This window comes from Phyllostomus discolor, chromosome 15, assembly GCF_004126475.2.
Source record: "Phyllostomus discolor isolate MPI-MPIP mPhyDis1 chromosome 15, mPhyDis1.pri.v3, whole genome shotgun sequence".
Lineage (NCBI taxonomy): Eukaryota > Metazoa > Chordata > Mammalia > Chiroptera > Phyllostomidae > Phyllostomus > Phyllostomus discolor.
Genome location: NC_040917.2, coordinates 16,129,232 through 16,141,098, shown reverse-complemented (window position 1 = coordinate 16,141,098; position 11,867 = coordinate 16,129,232). Strand labels below are relative to the sequence as shown.

Genomic DNA, 11,867 nt, shown 5'->3' with positions numbered 1-11,867 from the left:
CTCTCTCCCGAGGGCACCCTGCACGGTGCTGCCCGTGCCACAGCTGCTATGACAACTGACCTCGCCGGGCTGGCCGTCTGCCCCCCGCCCCCCAGCCCACGCCGCAGCAGCAGCAGCCCACTCACTGGCAGGTTCTCTTTCTGCTGGAGCGCCGCCTTCTTCTTCCACAGCCGGTCCCTCAGCTCGTTCACACGCTTATCCATGACGGCCACCTCTGAATTGCGCTTATTCAAACACTCCCTCTGTTGTTGCAGCTTGGCATTCTGCTCCTGGTTCAGCTTGTTCCTCAGCTGCAGAAAACGGGGGGGAAACGACGAAAGGTAGCCAAGGAGGAGGGCGAGCACTTTCTCCCAGAGGCACTCGGTCCACTGTTACATAACTTCTAAAAGTGCTCCGTCCCGCCACCCCTCCCCACCTCCCACCTCCAGGTTCACGGTTAAGCGTGAGACCCCCTGGCTGTGGTTCTGAGGAATGCCTCGGGTTTCCTGTGGAAGGGACTGGAAAGGTTATTCTGGATTCTCTGGGGCTCAGGTCGTCCTCCCCGCCAGCCCCTTTAAGGAAAAAGACACAGAAATCCAGCACTTCCTGCCACTTGTAAGGACAACTCTGTGTGCCTAAGCAGGGTTCTGCTGTGGCTCCCAGCAGCCCTCAGGGTACCTGCAGCTCCTTGTAGAGCCGGTCGAGCTCAGCCACCGCCGACTGGTTGTCGTGGTGGCCGTCGATGCGGCCGTTCTTGAGCATCTCGAGCTGCCTTGTAAGTTCCTCCACTTTCGACATGGCCAGGACCAGCTCCCTCTGCTTCTGCTGGAACAGACTATTCATCTGTTCGATTTCCTCCACTGGAGTGAGAGGGGAAAAAGGCAACAATCATTGAAAAGAAAAGTAAGAATGGACCACTTCCCAGGCGGCCAGGCTTTCACAATGAACTTTGTAATGAAAAGTGGAGGAATTTTCCAGAGATGTCCTGGAGCCAAACCTATTTCTTTTGTAAGCGGCTGAAACCAACAGGGACGGCTCAAAATATCTGTGCCTCGTTCTGGATGTATTTTTAGCAGAATTTGTATTATGAATATAATTAAACATTAGACCTGGCTGGCGTGGCTCAGTGGACTGAATGCTGGCCTGCAAACCAAAGGGTCCCTGGTTCGATTCCCAGTCAGGGCACACGTCTGGGTTGAAGGCCAGGTCCCCAGTAGGGGGCGTGCGAGAGGCAAGTACACATGGGTGTTTCTCTCCCTCTCTTCCTCCCTCCTTTCCCCTCTTTAAAAATAAATTTAAAATCTTTAAAAACATACATAATTAAACATTAAACTCCATTAACTTTCTGTAGACGTTTTATAGTAGTACATGGAGCTACTAAATCACTAAAATTTTCATTTAAATGGTCTTACAATAAATGGAGCTAATATACAGCTAAAACTCCCTGCCTCACCTACTTTCCAATCAAAATACACTTAAAAGAAAAAAACAAACTACTAATACATTTTCCAAAGGTAACTTAAGAACCTTGTCTAACCATTCAACAGCTGAATTCAAGTCAGGAGAACTCGTGAATGACACTTCAGAAACACTCTTTTAAAGTGATCTCCACACAAAGTCTCATCTCATTCTTCCTACTACAAATTCACATCAACTTCCTCCCCTCCCCCAGCCTCATGGGTCGCCTTGGCAACAGACGCAACCAAGAGGGACGACTCACCGAGCTTCCCGTTGCTCAGCCTCTTCTGCTCCACGTGGCCTCTGAGCGCCCTCACCTTCTTGAGCTTGGCTTCCTGGCTCTCCGCTATCTCCCTGAGCCTCTTCAGCTTCTCCTGCTCGGCCGCCTGCTGCTGTTGCCGCTGGTCCTGCTGTTTCAGAAACTTTAAGCGCTGTTCCTGAAGACAAAAGCCGCCAGCAGGCCGTTACCGTTTTAAGCGGGGATATCACTAACCCAAAAATAATCTACCCACATCCCCGAGATGCTGGGACTGAGGGGCACCAGCGCACAGCTCTGTCCTGGAGGTGGTCACCAGAGCCCCCCACCCCCGGGAAGCGTGTTATAAGTGGGCACCGCTGGGCCCAACCCCAGAATCCTTTGGGGGTAAGAGCCAGAAACCAGTACATTTAATCCGAGCAGCTCTCATGCAGCAAGCAAGCGGTGAGCCCTGAGCTGGTTTCCACGAACTGCGGCTACAGTTTTAAAAAGGCGCTCGCTGGTGGAAAGACGGGAAGCAGTCTCAGAAAGCTGTGACGTGATGGGCTCTGCGGTGGGATTTGCACTCGGGCCCGAGCTCTGCCCCTTTTCAGCCATGAGGCTTTGGGCCGCTCACCGAGCTCACCGAGTCTGCAAGTCGGTTTCCTCATCTCCAAACGGATGATCGAGGGTAACTACCCCACAGGCCTTGTGAGGAGTGAACGAAAACCTCTTTGTACCTTACGTGGTCATAAATATACACTCGACAGATACACTTAGACAAGGGACAAGGCGCTGCTCACCACCTTTAGAAAACTGCATTGTGCAACTACAATTTTATTCTTATTAGAAATTTTAAGTAAAACAGAGCTATACAATTTATAAATTTCTCAGATTAGTATGCCTAAATCATAAACGACACAGAAATAGTTTCAAAACAAGACCCCAACCCAAGACTAGAGGTTTCTTCTATTAAACTTTTTATTTGAATTTATGTCTTTGCTACTCAAGGAATGATACCCTCACAGCATCACCTAGGAACTTGTTGGAAACGCAAAACTTGAGACTCCTCCCCAGACATACCGAATCAGAGCCTGCATTTTTAACAAGATGCCCAGGTGACGCATACGCCACTCAAGTTTGAGAAGCAGTGAGACGTGACTGAGAAAGCCGGTGTCTGCCCACAGAGCAGGCCCAGGAACTATTCCACAACGGCCTGGCGCATGCTGAGAACTGCCGTCCCGAACCCTGGCCACTCCTCCCAAGTCTGCTTGGTAGTTTGCCGTCACACCTTCAGCTGTCAACCCCCACTCTGGTGAGGTCACAGTCGCTAAAGCACAGGTCAGCTGCATATAGTGAGTATTTAGACCTGAGGCTGGCAGACTACAGCCCACAGGCAGGAGCCAGCTTGCCGTCCGTGTGTGTGAGCACAGCCCCGCTGGAGCACCAGCTTGCCGTCCGTGTGTGTGAGCACAGCCCCGCTGGAGCACCAGCTTGCCGTCCGTGTGTGTGAGCACAGCCCCACTGGAGCACCAGCTTGCCGTCCGTGTGTGTGAGCACAGCCCTGCTGGGGCACCAGCTTGCTGTCCATATTTGGGGGTGGAGAATGTCCCCAAATAAAGGCAAGCAGCCTGTCATCGGGAGAGCAGGGGACCGTGTTGGCATGAGTCGATGTAAAGTTCTCCCTGTGGAAGCCATGATACAGGTCATGCTTAGCCCAGAGTAGCTCCCGCTAGCGAAGTAGTTCAAGGGTTCTTTATGCCCTTCCAAGTCCACTGATACCGGACACAGCTCGGTAGTTCGATCAGAACCAGGGGTCGGGAAGACTGACCAGCGGGATGACTACCGGCTTCTACAACGTGCTGCAGTAAAGAGGAGGAGGCGCCACACGGCCAGTGCCTCCTGGGATGCACGCACACATGCCTGCCTGCAGGTAACCGGCGTGACGGCGCGTGCAGGAGGGAAGCAGCTCCGTGCACACACGGACATGGCGGGCCCCCTCCGGCAAGGCCTCACCTTCGTAGCCAGCATCTGCTGCTGCGCCTCGATCTGCTGCTGCTGGCGGGACGCCATCTCCTGGAGCTCGGCGAGAGTCAGGTCCGTCCTGGGACCGCTGACCTGCGGGCGGGAAGCACAAACAGCCCCTCAGGGGTCTGCGCGCACCATTTGTGGGCGTCACCTGAACCAACCACGTCCCGGTCACTCAGCCGCTTTTCTCCCACAATGCCAAAGAGACCGTTCATTTTTATGTCAACACCCCCTGCGGCTGACTTACTAGGTTAAGATATAAAGCATCCTAATACACAGAGCAGCATTCTTTTAAGCAGTCTATTTAACACTGAATAGCTTCAACAGCCAGTGACCTCAGTGGGACAACTGAGAAATACCTCGTTCTGTAGTTAACTTGCGCTAGAAAAGTAGGGTCTGTTCACGTCAAACATGGGAGTGGGGCACGGCAGCAAACCCAAAATACCGTCATCGGGACAACCGTGGAACACCACCACCCTGGCAGTTAAAAAATTCAAGACACAGTGGATCGCCAGGAGGAAAGGGCGAGATGTCCACTCTTGACCATCCATTCCCTGCAACCGGGTTCGGAACGGCCGAGAACGGGCGACCACCCGAGGTCCGTCCACAGGTGAGCGCGTGAACAAGCTGAGGCATTCCCGGGCCGGGCCATGCCGCTCGGCAATAAAAAGGAATTGACGACCGACGTGCACAACAAAACACCGTAAAATAATTCTGCTGAGCAAATCCAGGCGGAGAGCACCTAGTGGACGGTTCCGGTTCCACTTACAGAAGAGTCTAGAAAACACGACTGACTTGCAGTGACACAGAGTGGACGTCCTGGCGGTTCCTTGGGGGGAGGAGGGAGGTGAGAAGGGAGGGCGCAGGGACACTTGGGGGCATGACGGGCACTCCCACTGCCTGGGTTGGGGTGGTGGTTTCAGGGGGGTGTGCAATACGTCAGAGCTTCTCAGACTGTGCATTTGAAATGGGTGTAGTTTCCTATGTGCTGACTGTGCATCAGTAAAGCTGTTCTTAAAAAAACACCCCGTGAAGGGGAAAGAAGTGTTGTGTCACGACGCGCTCTGATGCTGGCAGTGACTGAGACGCCCCCCCCCCCCTCGGATCCGCCCTCTGTCACCCTCCCGAGGAAAGGTGGGTGGGAGCAAAGGCTGCTCTGGAGCATCTGGACTCTAAGGTGAGTTCACTGCAGACCTAGAAAGGTAACTTAGCTAATCCCCGACGGCACTAAAAATCCTGAGCTCCAAAAAGAAAACGTGTCGAGGAACCCCAAAATTACTTGCTAACGCTCTCAGACAATAGCAAACGCATGAACATGTCATTTTCCATTTTTCCAGAAGCATTACGGCAACAAATGAAATCACCCCAAAGCAAATCCTTCCTCTCGCGTGCTCTGCGTTTGTTTTGTTCTGAATTTATGGGATAGTTGGCATCGAACCTCTTTCAATAGTCAGCAATGAAGAGATCGTCAAAATCAACTGTTCCTATGAAATACCTACAAAATAACCCCTAAGAAAAGGGCCACCCTCAATACCCCACTGAGTGACAGAGTGGCAGCATGATGGTGAGGGGGATGACGGGCTGGAAAAGCCGTGCACACACTCGGCCGGGAGGCCACGATCACTTACGCCATTCTCCTTCCTCCGATGGTCGCCAGGGACTTTCACTCCATTTCTCTTCAAAGCTGGATCCTGAGGCCTTGGCCCACTCACTAAACACAAAATCCAAAAACTGCGCGTCAAGCCAGAGTTGAGAGACAGTCACTCCAAATAACCAGTTCACTTCTTAGTTCTGTAATTCTTGCCCCTCTGATATTTTGGGTTGAAAGGAAACTGAAAACCAAACACTGTCTAGTACCAACAGCATGAAGGTCCCCTACTTTCCTGTCCTGGAAACCCTCACGTGGAACAGTGAACGGTGGGCTTCAGAAACCAGCACCCCCCAGGAAAGCCGCAGGACTCAGAGACCAGAGGAGGGGAAACTGACAAAACAAACGTGCTTCTGATCATGGGTTGTGCACGCCATTTCCTTCCAGTAGCTCCTCCTGGTTCTCTGTTTAGCGCCTCAGTAGTGAGCTAAATCAGGAACAGTTTCGCTGGAAGAACTAAGTGAAAATGCAATCAGTCCACCCTTGCGCTCATTAACAGTGTTCCATAACCTAAGTGGGAAGGAAGCAACTGACAAGGAGGCAAACGGTATTTCAAATATGTGTCTTACCGAGAACGTTTTGTGGTAACTCACAAGTACTGTGAAGTACTTCCCCATTTATTTAAGTAAAAAAAAACCTTCATTTTCTTAGTTTGGGAAAGGACTAACTGGAAAACACCGTATTCTGCTTTTTTGGCTAAATGTAATGTTTCAAGCCAAAATACATGGGTCTCTCAGTTTCACTTAACACAGCATAAGGGAACAACAGTCTTAACCTGATGTATCATAAGAAACAAATAATATCAACAATTTTTAAAATGCATGAAATCAAGCTTATATTTGTACCTCCAGAAATTCGAAAAATTACAAAATCATCTCAAGAAATTCTAGATTAAAATTCCTTTTGAAGCACATGCCTACCGTCCCTGTCTAGAAGCTCAGCACGAATCCCCACGCCCAGAGCTAGGCGTCACACTTACGCCTACCGCTCACGTGTCAGCTTCGCTTCAAAAATACCGTTCAGCTCCCCGACAAAGCAGCTGCAGTAGCCTGTCACGCTGTTTCTGCAGGAAAAGTCCATCTACCATTTGAGAATAATTGCTTTCTCCGCTGCCTCAGAGAGGCACGCCACCCGCCTCCCCTCGGCACGTTTAGTTATACAGTTCGAGTAGAAGGCAAGCACTTTAAAAATAACTTCATGCCCTGACTGGCATAGCTCAGTGGATTGAGTGTGGGCTGCAAACCAAAGCATCACAAGTTCGATTCCCAGTCAGGGCACATGCCTGGGTTGCAGGCCATGGCCCCCAGCAACTGCACATTGATATTTCTCTCTTTCTCCCTCCCTTCCCTCTCTTAAATAAATAAACAAAATCTTTAAAAATAACTTCACACACGTTTGGCGGCCAGGGCCTAGTGCAACTGGAAGAAGAACGTTGTGACAGCCCCCTAATCCCCATCCGGACGTGGACACTGAAGAGGTGACCCCCACCGTGTGAAGGGACACGGCCCGGCGGCCCTGCTGTGCCCCAGTCCGAACACTATGTGGCGCTGGTGTTCCGCGACCACGCCAGCAGTGCCTTTATCTTCGGGTTGTAGTTCTCACGTTACAGACACTCTGAAAGAGCACATTGTGCTCCTGAGAGGCTGTTAATAATTTACCCAGGACTGTGTGGGAGGACATTTGAACTGGCAGAGGAACAGGTAAAATTCACCCATTCATGCAGAGGAGGAAGGATGCTTGCAGCAATGTAAGCAAGGAACGAAATAAAAATTTGAGATGCAGAAGCCAAATTAAAGCGACAAAAGAAGATGGTTGAGGAAGGAAATATGTGCTCATTTAAATTAAGTCCCTGGGTACCAGCGTGTCCACAGTCCAGGCAGAGGGGACCCAAGTCCCACTCTGGGCAGACCAGGCGCTGCCGCATCCAGGTATGTGGCCTCTGACACGTCATTTAACCCTGAAGTGTCAGTGTTTCTCATCTTTAGAGTGGGAGAGGCCGGTCGGGTGGACTTTGGGGTTCCCCCCAGTCTAAATTTAGGGATGCCCAATTGGTGGGTACCACGTGGACACCTGTATTAAAGTGATAAAAGTGAAACTGCATGACATCCAGTAACTAACATGTTACCTACGTTCTCACTCCCAAGCATCACAGATGGAAGTCACAAACACTCAGCTTCGCATTTTACAAGTTCTAACGCTTTCAGAAACACCAGTAACCTGCTTCCACCAGTGGCTTCCTGCTGGGCCCAGAGCTCCTCACGGACCTCAGATCTGAAACTGCTTGCTCTCCCACGCGCCACGAGAGCTCTGGGGTCCCAGGGACGGTTGTGTCCCCAAAGTCTGATGATGCTGTCAGCCCACTCTTTCTCCAGCGTCGTGCATTGTCACCTACAAACTCCGGTCACAACCCTCACCACTAGCGGTGACCACCCCACCGTGTGTCCCCTCCGCCCCGAGCCCTGCCTTCACTCGGGTGACCCTCCCACCCACGGGTGAGAGCTCTCCACCCGGTGGCTCCCCCGTCCCCACTCTGCCTCAGGCTCAACTCCCGACCACTCTGAAGCCCCCGCTCCTGACACCCCACATTCCAACCTCCTACTCTTGGACCACACAGTTCCTCTCCCTACACCCCTTCATTAATCTGTGATTGTCACCTCTGGACCCCGTTGGCCTGTTCCTCTCTGCCCCTCCTGCCTCTACTTCTTCCCCGTCCAGCTGCGGTGTCCTCTGGCCCAAACCCTCTCCACCGGCCCCCCTGACCTTGCATTGGAGTATTGTGGCATAACTCCGACCCTGGGTCACTTCAACCACCTGTCCACTCCTACAGCCCGAGTCCCCGCGGTCCCCGCGCTCATGTGAGTCAGCTGGGCTCCATGGCACCCGGCTGTGGGCTTCCACCGGGGGGCTCTCTCCTGCCCCTCCCACAGCTCGGACTGCCCACCATCATCACTTCAGGGAACACGTGTCTTCCACGGAGAAGTTCCTCCACTGCTCCCAGAGGGTCACGCATTCACCTGCCCCTGCCACAGTGTCCTCTCTGTCCTGTTACCACGGGACAGGCTCCCTCCTCCGCCTCCGAGAACCGCTCACCCGGGGTGAGGGTTCGCCCACCAAGACTCCCTCACTCCCTGCTCCGCAACCTCCTCCCCTCCTGCCCTAGAACTCTCATGAAACTTCTCCGTCTTCCAACCGAACAGAGCAAGCAAGGCCACCCCCTCATCTCCGCCCTCCCACCCCCCCCCCCCCCCGGTCCGGGCTTGGCAGAGCTGTCTCTACCCCCCCCCCTGGGTTCCCACCTGCCTCTCATCCGCCCCTCCCACTGCCTGCCCCACTCCGATGCCCGTCATCGGGGTTCACGCCTGTGCCATGACCCGCCGCAGAGCGGTACCTACCGACGTCCCTGCCGGGGGGCGGCTCGTGGCGGAGGAAGAAACGCACTTCGCTCCTCTGGCTGCCGAGCCTCTGCAGCACGTCAAACATCCGCTCGTGATCCGCGACCGGGCGCTCTGGAACAGAGACCAGGGTACCGCGTTATCTAGCCACCGTGCCAACCACGCCCCGGGGAATGCAGAAAATGTTCGCTGGTCACGGGTTCTCGCTCGTTCGAGGAGCCCGCAGGGGCGGAAATATCACAGATTTCCCACACGCACGCACTCCGTGTCCAGCCTGCGCAGAGGGCCGGAGGGAGGACGGGGTCCGGGCCAGCTGCACGGAGCTCGCGCCTCCCCAACCCCACGGGCTCCCCTCCGGGCGCCTGCCACTCAGCCCCCGGCAGCCACAGGTGTCCATCGTCTGTCCCACAAGTGGTGACCGATGTCCCTTCTAACTCTCACGGCCCCAGGATTCTCCAAACAGATACACCAAAAGTCATAGAAACAACTTTCCAGATAGCCTAAGCTTGCTATGTTACACTACTTTTAAATTAAAACTTTTAAAACTATGTTAAAAAAAATTAGATGTATCCATTTCCCAACAACAGGCTACTCGCTGCACTGAAAACACACACCCTGGGCCCCCCAGGGGCATGGCCAGGTGTTGGGGCTTCCCCAAAGACAAAAGGAGGGCTCAGCTGCACACCCCAGAAGACGGGGACTTCGGGAGAAATATGTCTTGAGCTCCCATCAAAAAAACCTTCCAGTCTCAAGGGGCCTGGGTATAAAAACCAAGCACACCGTTTGTTGGAGGGTGCAACTAATTAAAACTAAAAACAAACAAACTCACTCCAGGAATGCCGATGGCACTTCCAATACAAGAGGGCCGAAAGGGCCCAGGAGAACGCGGCACCCTTGTCGGTAACCGAAGACACCATCTAAGCGCCGTAAACAAACAACAACCGGGCAGAAAACAGAGCCGCCGAGCACGCAGCAGCCAACTCTGTGAACGAACCTGAACTCAATCGGCCTGGCGGCAACCGTGTACGTCTCTGGTTCTATTTACGGGAACGTGACAGACTGCGGCGACACAGACGCCCCGTGTGTGTAAACCACAGATGCTCTAACGAAGACCCCCCTCCCCAAAGGGAACACTCACAGACACCCCCTCAACAGACACCAAGTAGACCCTCCACCTCCTCCCCCAACACACGCACACTCTTTATTTAAAAGGAAATAAAACCCCCACGTTTCAGAAGCGAAGAGAGAACTCAAAGGAAGTGAAGCAACTTCCAGGGCCTGCGGGGCTGGACCACCTGAAAAGGCCGAGAACCTTCCGGTCAGGTCCAGGAGCTGAGGCCCCGAGGGCCGAGAGGGCAGGGGCGAGGGCGTGGCCTGCACGCATGGCGATGCTCTCCGAAGGTTCGCCAAGGCCCCCACCCACACCGTCTCCTGGTCACAGCGCTCGCTCGTGCCCTTCCTCATACTGAGGACACTCGCCCCCGGCACCCTCTTCTCCCCTGCAGACGGGCACGTCCGTCCACTCTGCAGTTAGCACGGCCTGTTCCAGAGGTCTGCTGAGACTTGCTTCACCTTGAAGGCGGGAAACCCTTATTATCTCTGTGTCCCTGCCGGCGGAGCACAGCCCCAAGCCCGTCATCGCTGGAATCCAAGAAATGTTCTCTGTGCAAACCGCCACGTGGGCAGCGAGGGAACAGAGACGGCACAGGAAGGCTGCTCGGTGTAAAGAGACCGTCAGGGGGAGAGAATAAGGAACCGGAGCAGCTAACAAAATCAAAGTTACATATTTACTCTTGTTTACCTGGGGCACTTTGGGCAATTTATAGCAAAACGGGGGTGGTGGGGAGGAGGCAGTTCGAACATAACAGCTACCACCACTTACCGAGAGCTAGCGCTGAACACACCCAGGCCCGTGTGAGCCCGCTGCAGGTGCTACATACACGCTGGAAGCCCCACATGCGCCTCTGAGACAGGCTCTCTGAGCACCCCAGGTGCACAGGCACAGCGGGGGAGGAGCACAGGGATGGAGTGTCTTGCCTTCAGTCACAGGACTGGTCCATGAGAGACAGCCTTCTGATGCCCTCACTCCTGACCACTCCCCACAAACTCAACCCTCCGATGAATGACGAACCCACCACAATCAATCAAAATCCCAACAGGGCTGTTCGCAGAGCCTTTCAAGGTGACTCTAAAACACATCTGAAAGAGTAATTGCACAAGCACAGCTCAGGCATTTTTTTGGAAAAGAAGAAGAATGAAATGAGCACTGGCCTTGCCGATTATAAAACTGGAAAACCCAGCATGTTGTGAAGCCCAACGCATTATAAAACGGCAGTCACTGAAGCTGGTTCTGCCCGCAACCAGAACTTAGAAACAGAAGACACTGGCTACAGCTTACAGAAACGCCCCTTCGCAGGAGACACAACACGGGACAGGCGGCGCCGCGCCGCAGCGGGAGGGAGGGAGGGAAATGCCTGTTCGGGAAGGCGCGTGAGAAGGCTCACTGTCCATCTGGGGAGAAAGTTCAATCTCCAGTTCATACCAGTCTCAAAAGTAAATGAGGAGGAGGATGGGAGGAGAAGGGAAGGAAGGAAAAGACTCTAAAACTTGTATCATGCAATAACAGAAGACTGTGCTTACAGTCTTGGAGGAAGGAGACAATTCTCCCACAAACAGGATAATCTGGCCTGAGGTCCAATAGAATATTTTTTGGTTTATTTTTTTGTTTGTTTGTTTTTAATGCCTACAAATCGAGAGAGAAAAGGCAAAAACCAAAGGAGACCTGAAAAGGGGGCTACAGAGAAACAATTTTTAAAAAATGGAAACCCAAAGGGCTAATAAATACATTTAGAAATGGTCAGTCTCAGCCTGGCAAAAATTAATATATCGCTGTATCAACTGTGGATGAGGAATACTTTTAGAAATAACCGGTAGACTGTCAACGTAGACAGCCTTCGTTGAGGGAAATCGGGCACGGCACTGGATTTTAAAACACGTGACCTTCTAGCCAAGCATTCCACTTCCGGTTACCTACCCCAGAGAAATGCTTGCAGCATCTATCAAAACAAGAGCAGAATTAATTTAAATGTTTATGAATAAAGAAACTGCTAGATCAACCACAGTGTAT

General features: G+C 52.8%; 1 protein-coding gene across 1 annotated transcript in view; it reads right to left on the bottom strand.

Moving 5' to 3' along the window:
* TP53BP2 (tumor protein p53 binding protein 2) overlaps positions 1-11,867 on the bottom strand; it is a 51,910-nt gene that overhangs the window by 15,664 nt on the left and 24,379 nt on the right. Inside the window, exons 3-8 of the mRNA XM_028531353.2 lie at positions 8,741-8,854; positions 5,329-5,411; positions 3,689-3,790; positions 1,700-1,874; positions 658-839; positions 126-290 (exon numbers count right to left, since the gene is read on the bottom strand). Of these exons, the coding sequence (XP_028387154.2) occupies positions 126-290; positions 658-839; positions 1,700-1,874; positions 3,689-3,790; positions 5,329-5,411; positions 8,741-8,854 (821 nt within the window). The remainder of the gene's footprint in view (positions 1-125; positions 291-657; positions 840-1,699; positions 1,875-3,688; positions 3,791-5,328; positions 5,412-8,740; positions 8,855-11,867) is intronic.